Below are 20498 nucleotides of genomic sequence, written 5' to 3'. Positions count from 1 at the left end.
AAACTGGTCCATAGACTTGTCCCCTTTCTTATGAAGCATCGTTGGAGCTCCAAAAGAGGTGAGTGAGACTTCTCACCCCCAGGCCTGACAAATGCCACATAAGAAGAGAACAGCCAGCCTGTAATCCACTCTTCGAAGCATTAGTCATTGCCTAGTAACTTCCTTTAAGTAAAAATATGAGTTGCTGTTCATATAAAGATCCCATTTATTACATATCTTGCCAGAGGCTTCTATCCCGAGACTGCATGAAAACTAGAATTCTCAATGTCATCATCGCACAAATAAAAACCCTGAGCTTTTTAAACTATTAAGTTCTCTTTGAGGGATGCGATGAATGCCCGATCAAAGCATGAAATTTTGACCCAAAGGCCCATTTCAAAATGAAGTAGATGCTTCGTATTCATGTTCAGATCTCTTTTATCCTATTGAGTAAAAAAGATGGTTATATTTGGATATGGAGTCACTGTTAATTGGCTGTTTTGTGTTTGAAGGAAAGTCGATTCATTTGATGGGGAGGTGATAGGATGGGATATTTTATTGACAAATGTTTGAGCATGTAGTTAGATGGGCTTCGCTGCTGATCTAATTCAGTTGTTAAAATGACTGAACACAGCAACACCAATCTGTTATTTTTCAATGTAACACAAGAGCTCTTCTACTCACCCCAGCAGAAGGCACTCTGTTTCCCCTGGAGGACTGAACATAAGGAGAGCATGAAAACCGCAATGAAGGACAGGTGTCAGCTACCTAATCCGGTGCTATTTATTTAACCCATGAGTCTCCACCCAGACTGCCCAGGAGAAATACCTGTGGGTCTTTTCAAAACCACCTGGACCTGCGTCCTGCCTAGACCAGTGGTTCTCAAACTTCGGCATGACCGTCATTCCCTGGAGGGCTTATTTAAATACAGATCTCTGCCCCTAGTTCTGCCTTCCCCCTCCTTCCTATAGGTCTGAGATGGGGCCTGAGAACTTGCATTTCTAAAGCATTCCACAGTGATGCAGATACTGCTGGTCCGGAGACCAGGCATTAAGAACCACAGCTCTAGACCAACTGAGCCTACGTCTCTGAGGTTAGGGCCCTGCACCAGTGTGTTTAAACAGCCCAGGTGATTCTAGTGAACAGTCAGGGACAGAAACCACTGGGAGCTCCTCTCCCCACTCATAGAAAGCAAAATGCACTGTTGTCATTTCTGGGTTTTTCTTATTTACTTTGGGGAGTAGAGAATGTTGGTAGGGTCCCAAAAGACCACAGGGAAGAGAAGAATGTGGAGACACTGAAGATCGGCTGATTCACAAGCTAGGTGTCCAGCCATTCAGGTAATCAAAGAGAAGTTCCGGGCTTCCCTGGTGGCGCAGTGGTTGGGAGTCCGCCTGCCGATGCAGGGGACACGGGTTTGTGCCCCGGTCCGGGAAGATCCCACATGCTGCAGAGCGGCTGGGTCCGTGAGCCATGGCTGCTGAGCCTGCGCGTCCGGAGCCTGTGCTCCGCAACGGGAAAGGCCACAACAGTGAGAGGTCCGCGTACCGCAAAAAAAAAAAAAAAAGAGAGAAGTTCCATCCGCGTTGCTTTCTGCAATCACGCAGTCACTCCGGACCAGCGGTGTTTGCTAACATTACCACTACAGGGTGAACGTTTGGGCGGGTTGCTGACGGACCTGATTAAACCACTGCTTCTCAAACTTGGCGGCACGTAGAAATCACAGGTGAAAACACCGACGCCTGGACTCATTCCCAGAGATTCATGTTTAAATGGTATGGGTGCAGCCGGGCATTTGAATTTTTGAAAGCTCCCCCCGGGTGGTTCGAATATGCAGCAAAATTTGAGAACCACTGTAAACAGTGACTCTGGACAAAAACAGGATAATCTGCTTGTGTAGCCAATAACCTTTGGGCTGGTTCCTGGTAGGACAAAGCTGCCAGATGAGCTTTTGAAGCTGTTGCCACTGGTTAGAGCTACTGTACAGGAAACGTGACAGCGCTTCTCTCCGTGTTGCCCTGGCAGAGATGATACAAAGGAAAAGGAGGTTTTGTGAACTGGTGCTCTCTTGGGCCTTGGGCTGTATTTCACAGAGGCCCAGTTTCAAGTCTGAAGGTGTACAAGTCTACCTCTGTCACAAGGGGAAAACAGAGACCGTGACACTCTGCTTGAATTCTTCTCTGGAAATGAAGAAGTTCCACCTTGATGTGTTCTTTCGAGGTCAAAATCTATCCTTTTGAAGTACAGACACCTGGAAGTATCTCAGGTCTTTACACAATTTCTCCTTCTCCCCTTTTTTATCTTTTTGTCCTGACATTTATAGGAATAAACGGAAAGTGATGCCTTGAGATTCTTGCCATAGAACCACCGTGCCAAACCCTTTGGGGGATTATGCAGTGAAAGATAGGAATCAAGTTTCTTCTTTCAAGGACCTGGCAGTTTAGCTGGGAGATAAGATCTGAACATATCAAATGTCAAAAATAGCAGGACAAAGGCATGTGCCAGAGGAAACATGGCATTAAATGCTTGGGAGTTTAAGGGAAGAATTGCAGTTTCGGGTGGTGAGGCGGCCAGTGACAGCATCCCGGGCTGGGGAGATGGCAGCAGCCCGACAGGTGGGCAAGGCGGGTGGCAGAGTGAAGGGAGCATATCTTCCAGGAAGTCAGTCAGAGCAGAGGCATGGAATGTACCCATGTGGGCTCAGTGGACAGGGGGAGACCTGAACTGGGTGTAGCAGAATATGCTGGGGAATAATAGGAGCAGGACAGGGGATCCGGGCTATTTTTGTGGGGCCTTGAACGTCAGGTAAGGAGCGAGGACTAGCGCTGTAGACTGAGAAGACATAATTCCTTCTTGTCCAGCCACGTTTGCCACGAACCATCAACATTTCCTCTGGGTTCTCTCCAGATTTTTTTTAGCAATGAAAATAATGCTATTATTATTAGATTAAACTATAAAATGTGTCTACTGAAAACTACTGAGTAAGCCTACATTTTTTTTTTTCTGTTTATTATTAGTTTGTTTGAAGCAGCCGTAGGACTACCAACAGGCTTGGTAAGGGCAGCTCAGTAACTGCTGTGGAAAGATGTCCTGACTTTCTGGGACGTTCCTCGTTTTCTGTTGGTTTATTTTGTGATCTATTTAACGAGGTTTTAGTTATCACACGATGTGAAAACAACCGGTTGAGAGTGAAAAAAACCATTTCGTGTAAATAGTGAATTTTATCTCTGTGGAATAAGCTTGCATCCCAAATTGCTCAGGAGATTGATTGAATTTCAAGTTCCCTGTCACTCTGACTTTTGAAATGTGTGTTATGTAAGTACTTCCTCCTCCATCACATTGTTATTGACTTTGGCGCCTACAGATTCACGGGACCGTACTCCCTCCCGGAAGTGAGAATTTAAGATGCCCCCCCAATAATGGACTGCCGTTGTTCACCTCCTCAACTTCCATTTAGTCTTCGGCCCCTTCCTTTGCGATAACCTTAATTTCATAAACTGCCCATTATAAAACAATGCAATTTTCTTGCCGCTGTGAACCAGAATGGTGAAGGATCTTGAAATCATATTCTGTGAGGGACCAGTTGAAGGAATTGGTGAAGGCAAATGAGAGTTGAATGTCCCGTGTTCAGGTCCACATGGTTTTTGCCTGTGACTTTTCTCTGTGCTGAGTGATTAAAAGCTCCTTGAGACAGGGACTGTCTAAGTGTTTATTAAGAGTCCGTAGAATTAAATGTCAAGTCAAAAACATGCAGTTTTTTAAAAGGCTTGTTCTGTGGAGGATACCTAAGCCGCTAAGGATTTTATGTTCCTGCTTAATTATGAAGTGCAGATGCCTCCCTCAAAGGCAGAATCTTCACTGGAAATTATTGCTGGTATAAAGTCAGACCAAGAGAAATCTTGAGATAGAGGGACGCGTATCCTTGTAGTTCCAGCTTCTATGCTGTTCACTGTTTTTCTGCGAAAGTAAAGAAAAATCTGACCATGTCCCTTGGTGGCTCTTTCTATATTTGTTATGTGGTATAAGCAGGGAATATACATGTAATCCCCAGTTCAACTGAAGACAAGCCCTGCGGTTACAGGCTTTCAGGAAAGACTTCTTTATGTCGACTATTTTCAGCCCAAGCCCAGGCTGAGACAGACAGCGTTTTCATTGACTTTACTTAAGGGTGGATTTTTTTCTCTTTTAGGCAATGTTACACATAGGATATAGCCCTTCAGGGTTTCTGCCGTTATACAGGGGTCTCTACACTACCTCTACACCCCATGAGGACCCAAGGCCTTGCATCTTCTTATCGTTTATCTATTAACCTTCCCCTCTCCCACCAGGGTAAAGAATTCAGTACCTTCCTCAGTGTTGGCCCCTGGGATTTCCCTTACTTTCTGGAGAGTTCATTTGTACGTTTACAAAAGGTATTGGTTATACGTTATCCAACACTTCTGCCTGCTGTGTAATGAGGTAGTGTTCAAGCGACCTATCCTGTCATATTGCTAAATGGAAATCTTAGACTTCCTCCTTTTTTATAAAGCAAAAATTTTTAAATTAAAGTTTAACATGCATTCTGGAAAGTCCACAGATCATAAGTGCACAGCTTGTTGAATTTCCCAGCCGGAACATGCAGTGTATCTGCCACTCATGTTAAGTCGTAGAACCCCAGAAGGCCACCGGGGTCCACCAGGCTTTACACCCCACCTCCCAAAGGTAATGCAACTGTGACTGCCATGCAGATTTCTATAAATGGAACCACACAGAATGTCCTCCTTTCTTTCCCACATTCTGTATGTCAAATTCATCAGTGTTTTTTTGAGTCGCAAAGTCATTCTTTCTCCCAGAAGTACAGCAGATCATTTTATGAATATACCAAAATCCATCCATTCTGTTGATAGGCATTTGGATTGCTTCCATGCACAGCAGTCTTGTCCATGTCTTTTGGTGCGGGGATATATGCATTTCTGCCAGGTCTATCCCAGGTCCCACACCCCAGATAGGCGGTACTCATGCTTTGCCTTTACTGGATTTTGTGTGTGTGTGTGTGATACGCGGGCCTCTCACTGTTGTGGCCCCTCCCGTCGTGGAGCACAGGCTCCGGACGCGCAGGCTCAGCGGCCACGGCTCACGGGCCCAGCCGCTCCACGACATGTGGGATCTTCCCGGACCGGGGCACGAACCCGTGTCCCCTGCATCGGCAGGTGGACTCTCAACCACTGCGCCACCAGGGAAGCCCTCTTTACTGGATTTTGCCTAACAGTTTCCAGAGTTGCTCTACCAACTTGCAGTCTCCCCAGCAGTGCCTGAGAGTGCTGGTTGCTGCACAAGCTTGCCAACACGTAGTATGGACAGAAGCAATAAAAGCTAGAAGTAGGTGGAACGACGCTTTTAAAGCACTGAACGCATATAACTGCCAACGTAGAATTCTATACCTAGCCGGTCAGCTCCCCTCCTCTTCCACACTTCCCTTGTCTCCTGGCTTCCCTGCTCACTCTGCCTTCCTGTTTGCGACTCCCAATTCCCGCTAGACCGACAAAGGTTCTGCTTAGCTTCTCGGCCCCTCAGCAGGGCTTTCTGCCTGTCTTCTCAGCCTCTTCATGTGTGCAACTTCTGATCAGCAAGTGCCTCGAGGGCAGAACAGGTACAGGGTGTTGGGCTCAGCTTACCGTGTTGCTGGTTTTGCTGGTATCTTGTTCTTCAAATCCTGTCTGCCTTGGTAGCTCACCTATGCTTTCATAAGATTTTTGTTGCTATTTTCATTTTATCCTACCATTTCTTGGTTCTTCTCAAGTGGCACTGGAATTCTCAGAATCACTCTTCAGTTAGAATTTTTCCAGCAACTTTTTAAACAAAAGTTCTTCTGTCAGCCTAAGCAAGATTTTGTTTGTACCTTGAGAGCATCTGACCTACTCTAATTCAGTGTTTTTTGGGGTTTTTTTTTGTGGTACGCGGGCCTCTCACTGTTGTGGCCTCTCCCGTTGTGGAGCAACAGGCTCCGGACGTGCAGGCTCAGCAGCCATGGCTCACGGGCCCAGCCGCTCTGCAGCATGTGGGATCCTCCCGGACTGGGGTACGATCCCGTGTCCCCTGCATCAGCAGGCGGACCCTCAACCACTGCGCCACCAGGGAAGCCCGAATTCAGTGTTTTTGACTAAGTATTTTCTGTTAACACAGTTGCCTCAGATAGGAAGCATCCATTTGATGCTTTTGCCTGTTGCTTTGATTTTAACTACTGTCCACCATAAAGTCCTGTCTATCCTCACTAGCTTTGCATCCTTTTCCAGCCACCTCCTTGGCCTTTGTCTGGAAATAAAAACATTGCTTTCTGAGTTTCAGTGATATGCTTTAAAAGAGAGATTCCTCAAGTGAGCCTGTCACCTGTCCTTAAGAGCTGTGGATGGTGTTTTTAAAAAAAAGAGAAGTATCTGTTTGGTGGTTTCTTCAAGAGATGCTGACTGCAGGGTAAAGGGGAGCAGTTATGAGTCAATCTGGTTGATAAGTATTTATTTTTAATTTCTGCCTTGAGAAATTTCTTACTTGGGAAAGAAACGAAAAAGCTAGGAACTACTAGTCACTCAGTATTATGGGAGATTTGTCCATTTTGTTAAATCTACTTCTAGGCCGTTCATTCTCATTGCTGTGTGAGTATATGCCATAACTTATTTATTTATTCTACCATTGGGCATTTTTGTAGTTTCCAAGGGTTTTTTTTGTGTGTAGAGAATTCTTCTATGAACATTCTAGTACTTATCACTTTTGTTGGCTATATATGTAAGGGTGGAATTGCTGATTCCTAGAATATGCACAGGTTTAGATTTTAGTAGATCCTGGCAAATAATTTTCCAAAGCAGTTATACTGTGTGAAAGTTGCACAACTGATTGAAATATAATATTATTTCACTTTCAAATTTGAAGAGATCACTCAAACTACAGAAATGGAAGAGGTGTTATAGATATCATAGAACTAAGTTAAAATGTTTTGATTTGGTTCAATCTTGAGTTGTAGAAGTCAGGTACATGTATTCTTCCCACCCATCCATCTCTATTCTTAATACATTAAGCACCTGCTATATTGTGCAAGGTCCTGTGCTGTATTTGGGGAGGAGGTTTGGTAGGGAAATGCAGACATGAACAAGACTGGACTTTATTCTCAAGAAGATTATAATCTTGAACAGTACATCTTAACTGGGAGTGATTTTGCCCCTCAGGGGACATTTACTAATATATGGAAACATTTTTGGTTGCCACAGTTGGGGCTGCTACTGGCATCTAGTGAGAAGAGGCCATAGATCCTGCTAAATATCCTACATTGTACAGGTCAGTCCCCCAAAACAGAACTAGCTAGCTCAAAGTGTCAGAAGTGCTGAGGATTTTTGGAAAGACAGAGCAGATGGATTTTTCTATTCTTCCTTCTAAGTACAACTAAATTCCTAAATATTATATATATGGAAAAAAAAAAAGACTCTGAAAGATGGAGAGAAAAAAGCAGACTAGCAAAGGACCTCAAGACCCAAGGAGGTGAGTTCTCTGGGTTTTCTTTTTGTTCCATATTTTCCAGACTTGGAGATGAAGAAGCTGGCAACCTGGAAATGCCACAAGTACCAAAAAAATAAATTCCAACGAAAGTTAGTCCTCCGTAGCCGAAGGACCAAGAAGTGGGTAGCCCAGAAAGACAGAAATCTTGTAGACAATAATCACTATACTCCAGCCAAATACCACAGAAAAAAAAAATTATAGGTCCCTCCCCGCAAGCTAACAAAGTCTTACACTTCCACACTCAACAGGCTGTGATGAGACACACCATCCTCTTCTGAGATGCTGTCAGAAAAAAGTGAATAGGAGAGACTTTTATCCCCCCTAGGTGGTAATGAGGCCTCCCCCATAGTGTCAGTAGAGACCAGGTCTGGGGCCTGGACTTCTGTCCTCATCCAGCAATAATGACATTGTTATCCCCCTCCCTGTTGGGGTTGTGTCAGAGGAGGCCTAGTGAAGAGTCAGGACTCCACTAGTGCCCAGTGGTAATGAGGCCACACACACACATCAGTAGAGTGGCATCAGTTGAGGCCATGTGGGGATCATTAACAAGGCACTCCTACCACTCTCAGCCAGCAAGGTATCATAGGAGGCCTAGTGAGGAGCTGGAAATCCCACTTCCATCGAGAAATAATTAGGAGAGCCCTCTCAGCTGTGAAAGGAGACAGAGTAGGGAACCTGGACTTGACTGCTACCTAGCAGTAATGAGGCAGCAGCCCCCCTTCCCCTACTGGGACTGTATCAGAGGACGTTAGCTAAAACAGAAGGTTTAAATAAGATCCAGATGACTATACTACCCAAAGCAATCTACAGATTCAGTGCAATCCCTATCAAACTACCAATGGCATTTTTCACAGAACTAGAACAAAAAATTTCACAATTTGTATGGAAACACAAGAGACCCCGAATAGCCAAAGCAATCTTGAAAAAGAAAAACAAAGCTGGAGGAATCAGACTCCCTGACTTCAGACTATATGACAAAGCTACATTAATCAAGACAGTATGGTACTGGCACAAAAATAGATATATAGGTAAATGGAACAGGATAGAAAGCCCAGAGATAAACCCATGCAAATATGGTCCCCTATCTTTGACAAAAGGAGGCAAGAATATACAATGGAGAAAAGACAGCCTCTTCAATAAGTGGTGCTGGGAAAACTGGACAGCTACATATAAAAAAATGAAATTAGAACACTCCCTAACACCGTACACAAAAGTAAACTTAATATGGATTAAAGACCTAAATGTAAGCTCAGACACTATAAAACTCTTAGAGGAAAACATAGGCAGAATACTCTATGACATAAATCACAGCAAGATCCTTTTTGACCCACCTCCTAGAGAAATGGAAATATAAACAAAAATAAACAAATGGGACCTAATGAAACTTAACAGCTTTTGCACAGCAAAGGAAACCTAAACAAGACGAAAAGACAACCCTCAGAATGGGAGAAAATATTTGCAAACGAAGCAACTGACAAAGGATTAATCTCCAAATAATACAAGCAGCTCATGCAGCTCAATATCAAAAAAAACACAACCCAATCCAAAAATGGGCAGAAGACCTAAATAGACATTTCTCCAGAGAAGATATACAGATTGCCAACAAACACATGAAAGGATGCTCAACATCACTAATCATTAGAGAAATGCAAATCAAAACTACAATGAGGTATCACCCCACAAGGGTCAAAATGACCATCATCAAAAGGTCTACAAATGATAAATGCTATAGAGGGTGTGGAGAAAAGGGAGCCCTCTTGCACTGTTGGTGGGAATGTAAATTGATACAGCCACTATGGAGAACAGTTTGGAGGTTCCTTAAAATACTAAAAATAGAGCTACCATATGACCCAGCAATCCCACTACTGGGCATATACCCTGAGAAAAACATAATTCAAAATGAGTCATGTACCACAATGTTCATTGCAGCTCTGTTTACAATAGCCAGGACATGGAAGCAACCTAAGTGTCCATCAACAGATGAATGGATGAAGAAGATGTGGCACATATATACAATGGAATATTACTCAGCCATAAAAAGGAATGAAATTGAGTTATTTGTAGTGAGGTGGATGGACCTAGAGACTGTTATACAAAGTGAAGTAAGTCAGAAATAGAAAAACAAATACCGTATGCTAACACATATACATGGAATCTAAAAAAAAAAAAAAATGGTTCTGAAGAACCTAGAGGCAGGACAGGAATGAAAACACAGACATAGAGAGTGGACTTGAGGACATGGGGAAGGGGAAGGGTAAGCTGGGATGAAGTGAGAGAGTGGCATGGACGTATATACACTACCAAATGTAAAATAGGTAGCTAGTGGGAAGCAGCCTCATAGCACAGGGAGATCAGCTTGGTGCTCTGTGACCAACGAGAGGGGTGGGATAGGGAGGGTAGGAGGGAGTCACAAGAGGGAGGGGATATGGGGATATAAGTATATATATAGCTGATTCACTTTGTTATACAGCAGAAACTAACACAACAATGTAAAGCAATTATACTCCAATAAAGGTGTTAAAAAAAAAAAAGATCCAGAATGTCATAACATAATACCAAAATGTCCAGGTTTCAATAAAAAAATCACTTGTTGTACCAGGAAGATCTCAAACAGAATGAAAAATTACAATTAATAGATACCAACAATGAGATAACTACAAAGATGTTAGAATTACCTAACAAATTTTTAAAACAACCATAATAAAAATGTTTCAATGAATAATTATAAACAAACTTGAAACAAATGAGAAATAAAGTCTAAGCAAGGAAATAGAAAATATAAAGAAGAACCAGATGGAAAGTTCAGAACTGTAAATACTGTAACTGAAGTTAACACTGAGTGGATGGGTTCAACAGTAGAGTGGAAGAGAGAGGAAAGAATCAGTGAACTGGAAGGTAGAACAATAGAAATTACCACTTCTGAACACCAGAGAGAAAATAGATTAAAAAATTTAAACAAAAACAAAAACAGAGCCTCAGCGATCTGTGGGAGTATAACAAAAGATTTAACACTGTGTCACTGGAGTCTCAGAAGAACAGAAAAAGTGCAGAGCTGAAAAAAGTACCCAAAGAACTTATGGATGAAACCTTCTAAATTTGGTAAAAGATGAAATCCTGCAGATTCAAGAAGGTGGGTGAACCCCAAAGAGGATAAAACTAAAGAAATCTACACAAAGACAGACACAGAAAGGAAATGATGAAAGAAGGAAACTTGGAGCAGCAGAAAGGAAGAAAAAACATGGTAAGCAAAAATATGTCTTTGACAATACGATTGTCTGTTTTCTCTTGAGTTTTCTAAATTATGTTTGATGGTTGAAGCAAAAATTGTAATGCTAATGTGGTTCTAAATGTATGTAGGGGATTGCTGAAGACAATTATATTACAAACAAGAGAGGGTAATAAGACATGAACAGAGGTGAGATTGCTATACTTCACTCGAACTGATAAAATGATGTCAGCAGACTATGATAAGTTATGCATATAATTTAATACCTGAGCAACCATGAAAAAACACACACAAAAGAAAAACTATACAAAGAGATACACCCCAAAACCCTATAGATAACTCAAAATGGAATTCTAGAAAATGTTCAAGTAGCCCACAGGAATGCCGGAAAAAGAAAATAGACAAAAAACAAACAACCCAAAATAGAACAAACAGAAAATTAAAATTAAAATGGCAGAATTAAGTGCTACATGTAAATAATTACATTAAATGTAAAAGTAAAAGGAATGGATTGGCAGAATACTAAAACACATGACCCAACTATATGCTATCTGCAAGAAACTCTGTGTGTGTGTATGTGTGTGAATTTCATAAAAATTGTATTCTCCGATAGTTGATTAAGCTTTCTTACCCAGTTCTGATTTTAGTTGAATGCCAGTGAGTCTCACAGTAAAAGACTTTTGTTTCACAGCCTCTGGGAATTCCATGCAGTTGTGGAATATGAGATATAGAGGCTGAAAGTAAACTGGTAGAAATTCAAATCCATCTTTTATCTTTTAGATAAAAGTCTTTGAAATCCTTTTAGTGTGAAGTTATCAGCAGGCTTGATTCTCATATAACCTCATTACTAACTCAAGGATTATTCAAAATGCATGGCAAGCAGGGCTCTGGGGCTGAAACTCAGTTTTTATCAATCCTACCACCAGTGATAAGCCACATGTGGTCCACCTAGTTCTGCTTGGGAAATTCTCCCTGCTTGCCCCGTCCTCTCACCCCGCCTTGGAGATCACAATACAAATTCAAGGCTTTCGTAAGTTATCCACTAAAGAAAGCTGCTCAACCTTGAGCATTTCCAAAACTTATTGAACCACAGAACCCTTTTCCACGTTAACATTTCACAACTCACCTCGGGGTTTTGCGAGGTAAGAATGGATATTTTCAAGTGATTGCTGCTTCAGATCTGAGGTCTTTACTGCTGCAAGTAATGGGGTACTCTCAATATATCTTTGCTCTATGGATTGGACTTGGTGAAGTGTAAGAAAAAATTCTTATCCAGTCTCATCACTGATCACCATTTTTGCCCCGGAATGGCAAGAATTGGCTTACTACGTATTGGGCTTTTGCATATCATCTTGAAAAAAACAAAAACAGGTTCATCAATTGTTTCTACTTTCACATAATGGAATAAGCTTCCAGTTCGTAAATTAAAAGAGAGTTTGTTATGGACATAAAAGTATGAACAAAAAGTGGTTCTATCATGTTCACCAATTGTTATTTTAAGGCTTATCCTTAAAACAAGATAATTCAATACTTGAGGGACAAACCTAATTTCCAAAACTGAAACCATGGAATGATTTACTTATTCCATAAATGTATGATCTTATCTGCTCAGATTTACACTCGGAGCAATAAAACCTCTGGCAGCTGCTCCAGCTGCGGGAAGAGGAGACAGGAGATAAGAACGTGGCTTTCTTGAATGTCTGAAGTGGGAGTGGGGCTAAGAAAGGCGTCCCTAGCATGGCCGTTAACATCCAAGTCTGATACTAAAGAAGTAAACCAGTCCTCTCTGAAAGATGTGGTAAAGCTCTCAGGGCACTGGCCTCCAGTTGTTAAACCCCGCTAAAGTCTTAAAAAATAAATAAATAAATCATGCCATCTCCTCTTCATCAGAAAAACAACCACTCCAATTTTGAAATATTTTCGAGCCTTGGGAGAATCATTGCCAGGTGCAAAACTTTCAGGTTTTCTTGTGAGCTCATAGAGTGACCTTACTTTTACCCCACTCCAAAGAGCCCCCAGGATCTTAAGCAAGCTAGGACTGCCCTCACCTGATCCCAAGTGATGAAATTCTGGTCGGGGGGCAGTGTGGAGACAGCGTTTAGGGGAGGGCATTGACACAGACTCAGTTCAGGTACACATACCAATGTTGGGCAAGTCTTCGCCCTTAGCGAGACTCAGGCCACTCAGGTTCTGTCAGGTGGGGATGTCTAGGAAGAATATTAAAACCCCTGATTTTCATGACTCCCAAGATGTGTCTGTGTGGTCTGTATTAGCTCATTCTCAGGGCCGAAAATCCCTGAGCTTTCTTCTCTTGATGTTAGTACTTTGGTGAGGGGAATTTTTATTGCCTAATAAATAATATCACAGAAGGTCATAATTCCATATTAGCCACGAAATATCCAAAATGTATAAAGCATGAAAAGTTCAGCCCAAGATATGGATGAAAAACACCTCAATGACATTTCTTAAGAATTATTCTTTTTGGGCTTCCCTGGTGGCACAGTGGTTGAGAGTCCGCCTGCCGATGCAGGGGACACGGGTTCGTGCCCCGGTCCGGGAAGATCCCACATGCCATGGAGCGGCTGGGCCTGTGAGCCATGGCTGCTGGGCCTGCGTGTCCAGAGCCTGTGCTCCGCAACGGGAGAGGCCACAACAGTGAGAGGCCCGCGTACCGCAAAAAAAAAAAAGAATTATTCTTTTTTTTGTTTTCAATCTAAAAGTGGAGCAGGAACTTTCTCCTAAATCCCAGACTTAGAAAGCTGATACCACCTGGAGGCCTTAAAGAATTACACTGACAAAACCATTTTTCTTTAAATTGCAAGTTAAGAAATTCTCCATAGAATCTTGGAAGAAATCTCAAGTTTTCAGACTCCTAAGCTTAGAGGGACTCTAGAAACTCACTTCATGGTCTTCGTCTGCCTTTTTGGAAAGATACTGAAATCACGCTGGGGAGAGATGGTGAGACTCCTCAATCGGGAATACCTTTCTTGTTGGGTTAGTTTTCTCCTGTCATGAATTGTAGGATCCAGCTATGCTCATAGGCAAGAAGTTCTCTTTTGGATAAAGTCATTTTCTCCAGATACAATGAATCTATTTTTAATCATTCTGCCTTACTTGGAAATAGCTGTTTCCCAGTCGTGTGTGTGAGCACACACACACACTTGGACACACACACACACACACACACACACACCAGTATCCCCTATAGTCTTTTCTCAATTTGAAGATCTTTGTTACCTGCCTTACTTTTTTTCTTTTAACCTTGTGTTCTTTGAATGTTTTCACCCCTTCGTCTTCCTGAAAATTACTATGACTCTCACATCCTCAATCATCGCTCCAAACCTCTCCTCCCCTAAAAATAAAAATCAACACAGTGGCAAAATTTGTTGGAAGGCAAAGACTAATACCACTGGGTCTTGGTTTATGGAGATTTATGGGCAGAGAGACCAGTATTCTTCAGAAGGCCTCCTTTCTACCACGGTGAAGTGGATCTCTCCAAGGAGATCTTTGGGACCAGATATCAACTTAACACAGTATATGTTCCAGATGCTGTTAGATCCTAGTGTCGACACACCTGTTTCCCTTTCAAGCAGATTGGGCTAACATTTCTCGTCTCAATTAAAACAAATTTTCTCTGTTGACAGAGACTAGATACTGCTACACTCAGCACACCATGGAAGTCACAGGAAACAGCATCTCTGTCACCAAGCGCTGCGTTCCGCTGGAAGACTGCTTGTCCACTGGCTGCAGAGACTCCGAGCATGAAGGCCACAAGGTCTGGCAACAAAGCAAGTGACAGGACAGCATAGTCAGGCTTCCTCCTCTCCAGACGCCCACCAGGGTTCACGAGCCAATCCTTACTCCCTGACGTAGGCTGGCTTTTGACTGTCTTTATACCGTTATGACAAGATGCTCCCTTTCCTGTTGGCGCTAAAGGAATAAAAATTTATACTAGGGCACAGGATAACTGGTATAAATTATGTAAACACAAGACCAAGAGGGTATTGGAATTACTGTAAGCCCTTTCTTCACTCAGAAGAAAGTAATAAAGTTACCAAAAGGGACAGGAGCAAGGGGCCAGTTATGCCCTCATGGTAGAGCGTTGCAGATGTACTAACAGTTCAGTCAGCTGAAGATGGATGGCCAAGGCAATTTAGCTTTGATAACTTTCTGTAAAGCGGGGTTCATATCTCTATTGGGATGCTGATTTGGGGAGGGTATCCATTGGCTCCTGAGTCATTTGAGCAGGTGACAAGAGGACCATCTCCTTGTGGGATGCCTCCCTCTGGTGCCTGGTCAGAAGCACTCAGTGTAAAACAAACTTAGAAGGCAGCCTTGCCTTCTATGGAGAAGGAGAATATAGAGACTCAGAGAAAGGCAGCCTGACTCATGGTTGGAGTGGGGGATGCTCCTGCCTCTCTCGCCCGTCGTTCCGAGCTGGCTGCACCTGTGATCTTGTATATCAGCCCTTGACCTTTTTTTGGAGGCTGCCCACTTCTCCCCATCAGGCTGCCTTCCTGGTGGTTGGGGGCAACTCCCACTCTTACTGTTAGTAGGGGCTTCTTTCTCTTAAGAAGACACCCAATTTTCAAGTAACTTGTCGAAAACACAAAGAATTAATTTTTTTCAGTTTTACTGAGAAATAATTGTCATACATAATAAGTGAAATATGAAAGGTAATCCCAAGGGTTTTACTTGACCTCCCCCCTCCCCCAGCTAGCTTGGCTCTCAGGTTATAGTGGCTACTTTAGCAAAGTGGAAGCTATAGATCAGAGAAGTGATGTCATGTGCTCAGGTGACACAGCTAGTAACAGAGACAGAATCCAGAGTCACTTCTGACCTCTAGTTTCTCTCCTCAACATTATAATGTCGTCTTAGTCCATGTCAACTGTGGCCAGACTCAGACCTCTGCAGGATAATGACTGTATAGGATATTAAGCATCATAGAGTTTTTAGAACATTACTGTGCATGTGAATCACTTGGGGATCTTGTTCAAACGCACATTCTAAATTCCTCAATTTGGTGCAAGTTTTGAGATTCTGCATTTCTAATAAATTCCCAGTTGAAGCTGAAGCTACCGTACTTTGTGTAGCCAAGGCCTAAAATAATTTCTGTCTATAACCCTTTGGGGTTTATTTTTTCTTATGATGCGTGAGGAAAGCAGTATAAAGCAGGAGTAATTGCGTAAATGAAAACCCTTCAAACTTTAACTCACCCACTGGAATGGAGCTAATTATGCAGACAATTCTAATGAAAGTAAATACTTAAGTTTAAATTCACTGCGTTGTAGCCACTTCACTTTCACTGTGAAAACTTGGCAAATGAACGTTTACCATGAGAGTGTCTCTGAGAAAGGTAAGTATTACAATTCCCATTTCATAGATGGAAGAGCTGAGACCTAGGAAGACTGTAAAACTGTGTAATAACCACATGGTAGGATGTCAAAAACAGAATGCACATTCCTAGAATTTAGTCTGGGGGACAGGGGTTTATTGTGATAAACCAGGTGAAATTTCATCCCACCCCCTTAAATGCAGGGTTGGTGTCTCCTTTGTAAACCAGGTAACTCTCATTTGAGTTTTGCTGTGAGGGAGACAATTCCTTCAAAAATCTCTGGCCCCCTCCCAGACCTGCCAGCTTCTCATCACCCTTCTTTTTCTCTTCCTTTCTTTCAGGTCTGCACTTCTTGTTGTGAAGGAAATATCTGTAACTTGCCGCTCCCCCGAAATGAAAGTGATGCCACATTTACCACGACGTCACCCATAAATCAGACATATGGGCACCGAGGCTGCATGTCCGTGATAGTGTCCTGCTTGTGGGTGTGGTTGGGACTCACGTTATAGCAGCTCAAAGGCACCATGTGTCGTAACGATCCATGGGGACGTGGAGGGTCCATAGTCATGCATGAGGCATTGGCCTGACAGTAGTCACACTTGTGAAACCATAACACTCACGGATGTCTTCACAGCCAAGCACTTCCACTTAACCACGGGGAACAAGCATTGCTCCAATGTAGTCATTTCAAGTCCAAGACCTCATCAAAGCAGCCTGCCCCCAAAACAGTCCCTGGGTTCTATACCATAAACCTTTGTTTCCCCTCCAAAAAATAGCTCTGCATTTACTGAGATTTGGGGCTTTTAGTTTGGAATACATGCGCGAGCCACAGGAGGTCCTGCAGCCCTCTGAGATGTTAGGCATATGTTATATGGACACGTGTAGATCTGTGTTCTTCAGCAGAAAGGTCAATGACCCCTGGTTTGAGTGGTCCAGTCATGAATTCATTTATAGCTTTAGAGTTTTAAAACTTTGATTCCCAAATGAATGGACTATTTCCTTGGAGAGTCTGACCAAGTCCCTAGAAAACTAGTAAGCAGTTTGTCCAATTTAATTGTCCCAGTACTCTTCTCCCAATGGCGGGACTCATGGGACATAAAAAAAAAAAGGCAATCATAAAAGTTTTTTTGTATGGGAGGAGAGGTGGCTGGAGAAGGATTTTTCCCAACTTAATGGAACTAGCACCCTTAAGGTGACTGTTTATCCCTTCATATAATTGGTGAGATTGGCCTTGATTTGGCACCTAACTGTGCTCCATGAAATCCTGGATGCTACCTGGACCCATAGGTATCCAAAGAGGCTGACAGCAGTATGGGGCTATTTCCTCCAGCCATGAGGTTCTATTCAGGCATAGCTAATTGAGACAGAGAGAGGATTTCAAAACGAAAGGCAGATGTGCGGGGTTGATCCGAGTTCGTTGTGAGGGCGCAGTGAGTGTCTCTGCCAAACCTTTCATCTGCAGTTTACACTGCCCCAGAGCCTTCTTTGTTCTCCCTCTTCCAGATCCCCAGTGACTTCAGGGAGAAGGCTCTGCATTAAGTTGTCTCAAGATTGATAAGAAAAGAAGATGTAATATCTTAGGATGAGAAGTAGGTGGACCACTGGAGTGATGGTGAGACTAGTAAAGAGACCCAGTAAGATGTTTTTATTTTTTTCAGATGATTGCTTTTGAAGTAAATGGTAAAACTTTCACCATCCTTCCTATATTTTTGGCACCTCCAACTTTTTCTTCTTCCTTATAAATCATTTATACAATATTTATTTTTGTATGGCATAACTAGAGACTAAAATATATTGTAAAAGATTCTTTATTCTGAACAAAACGATCGAATTAGAATACATATTTTTCAACAGTGGTAGAGCTTGTAATATATGTTTGTTGAAAGTTATCTATAATACTTGCACCAGTGTTGAAAAAACTTAATTTATGTTGTGAGTAAGAGTAACGTGTTGGCCTCAAGGTTTTTGCTCGTGGTTTTCTCAGTGGTATTGTCCCAGAAGTATTCGGGTGGTGACCATCGCTGGTATGAGTTTCTCTGCAGGGTTAGGGGGTGTATTTCCATGAACTTCGGTGGAGTCGTTGCTGATCAGGAGGCCAGTGTTGTCAGGGTCCATCTGCCCTGCAGAGAAAAATGTCTCAGGCTCATAAAATGAGCCCCCCTCAGGGACCCAATGTGAACTGACGGCAGAAACTCTGAAACAAAATCATCTAAATTGCATCAAAAAACCTTAATTCAGAGTTTGGTAGGTTTATCAGTATGTTGCTTACAACTGGGGCAGGGGACGTAGAGGGAGAGAGAAAGCAAGACATTTACTAAGCGCCTCTTATGTGCCAGACGCCACAGTAAGCACTTTACATGAGTCGGGTCATGTAATCCCTGCAAGAACCCTGTAAGGAACGTTACTAGTATTTACACGTTACAGATGAAGGTACTGAGGCTCTAAGAAGTAACATGAAGCCTTTCCTTCCAGTTTAGGTTATATGGGATGAGGTGGGGTGGAAGAGGAAGGGAAGGTGGAATTGCCACCCCTAGGAAGACTTCCAGGCCTGACATCATGGGAATTTGTCCATTTTATCATGTGGAGTTTGTCTAGTCCTGCTTCTATAGGATGCCATTTGTGTGTGTCCCCAGACAATGTTTTCTCTTTAGGGGGGGGTGTGGGTATGGCTTCCTCATTCATTCCTTTTGCTGTCAAAGAGGAGGCAGGTTGATCTTCCATCTGAAGATGCCATAAGACAATGACAATTTGATGTATATACCTACAAATACATTTTTGTGCATGGGTCACTCTCCACTGACACCTTCCAAGTACTGCATGTGATTAAAATAAGAGATAAAGTCCAAATCTTGGTTCTTAATGAGAAGGCACCACTCCAAAGCCTCCCTGGTGGTGTGTAGGGACCAGATCCACAATGGTGCAGACTCATCTGCCACCCAGGGGGGTCACTGCAAATTCCACACAGATGTGGCTGCATGCACCCCATGTACCTGTCAGAATGGCTGGTGTTTCATTCTCTTCAAAGAAAGTGGTTTGCTCACCATTCCCAGCCTCAAGGAGCCAAGGAAGGGCCATTCATGTGGAAGGCCCAGGACTAGTCATCCATCTGACTTTTCTACCGCATTAAGCCTTCCATTAAATCCCACGGTTGGTGACAGCTTGAAGTGCAAAGAGCCGCGATGTGTATATCAACCTGTGTGCCATTTATTTATTTTTAGACTCCCCACAGCGTTCATGTCAATATGGGATTAATGCCTAAATTTTGTAAATATTGTACATTTTGTAAATCAATGAATAAAGGTTTTAAGTGTATCTCACGGGGCTCCTCCCTGCAAATGCACATGCTAGTCAGTGATTAAGGCATCCGGTTATGTACAAGGCATTGATTGGGTTTCGTGTCAAAGGGAACTTCCTTCCAGGAGCTCACCTTTTCATTGTATAGACAAGAAATACATGCATGAAAAGACACAAGACAATTCGCCCATGCCAAATGATTCATGCAGACAGTAAGTGCTGCAGAAAATCAAAGAAGGAAAGATTACCAGACCTTTTGATCAGATCTGCACTTTCCCTAGAACATTTTCTTTGTTAAATCAGGAAATATAAAAAGGGGTGTGTGTGTGTATCTATATATTTAAGTACTATCCCATTAGCAATTTATTTTCAAATTTTATTCTATTCTTGGGATCAATTATGTTAGTGCTGATACAATAGAAAACACTTTCCCTTGATGGTTTCTTCTGCCACAGGAAACAAATATTTGACAAGCATAAATGTTATTTTCATCTATGCAGCAAATTTATTGCATTTTTCTTAGTAAAACGATAGACATTGAAAATGACCTTGAAAAACTCCAGCTCATTTATGATTCCTGGTTATTCTTCAACACTTTTTATGTTGACATTTCCAGGGAAATGCATGTTTTCCCCACAGTTAGAGGTTTTCTATTAGGCTATGGATGGGTGCTGTGGCTGCTGCTTGTTAAAATGTCCTGCCCACATGAACATAGCTCTTATTACTAGCCTCTGTGAATAGCTCTGTGTGTTTACCTGCAGTAAACAGCACTGCAGGTCTACTGTGCTTTTATAGAAATCTGACTTTTGAAAACATAGATTTACATGGTAACCCAATTTGGGGGTTCAAAAAGGATCCTTTGCATTACAAAGGTATTTAATATTCCTTTCCTAACACATTTGTAAGGTTTTATTTGCAAACAACATTTAGGGCATTTCAGGTATGTAAAGCCAGATGTGGTACCTTGGCTGCATGATTGTAACTTTTATCTGAAATACTAAAAGCGCTTTCCAAATAATTTTTTTAATAGATCTTTATTGGAGTATAGTTGCTTCACAATACTGTGGTAGTTCCTGTTGCACAACAAAGCGAATCAGCCATATGCATACACATGTCCTCATACCCACTACCTTTTGAGCC

General features: G+C 42.4%; 1 protein-coding gene across 4 annotated transcripts in view; it reads left to right on the top strand.

Annotated features, from left to right (window-relative positions):
- Positions 1 to 19376, top strand: part of LYPD6 (LY6/PLAUR domain containing 6) — a 110873-nt gene extending 91497 nt beyond the window's left edge. For 3 of the 4 annotated variants that reach the window (XM_073807720.1, XM_019923289.3, XM_004316382.4), the window contains 2 exons: positions 14374 to 14504; positions 16406 to 19376. In XM_073807720.1, coding sequence (XP_073663821.1) covers positions 14374 to 14504; positions 16406 to 16573 — 299 coding nt within the window. In that variant the 3' untranslated portion in view covers positions 16574 to 19376. The remainder of the gene's footprint in view (positions 1 to 14373; positions 14505 to 16405) is intronic. The other variant, XM_073807721.1, reaches the window with a different exon arrangement.
- Positions 19377 to 20498: the final 1122 nt, after the last annotated feature.

This window comes from Tursiops truncatus, chromosome 7 (assembly GCF_011762595.2).
Source record: "Tursiops truncatus isolate mTurTru1 chromosome 7, mTurTru1.mat.Y, whole genome shotgun sequence".
NCBI classification, from domain to species: Eukaryota; Metazoa; Chordata; class Mammalia; order Artiodactyla; family Delphinidae; genus Tursiops; species Tursiops truncatus.
This window is presented reverse-complemented; position numbering and strand designations above follow the sequence as displayed.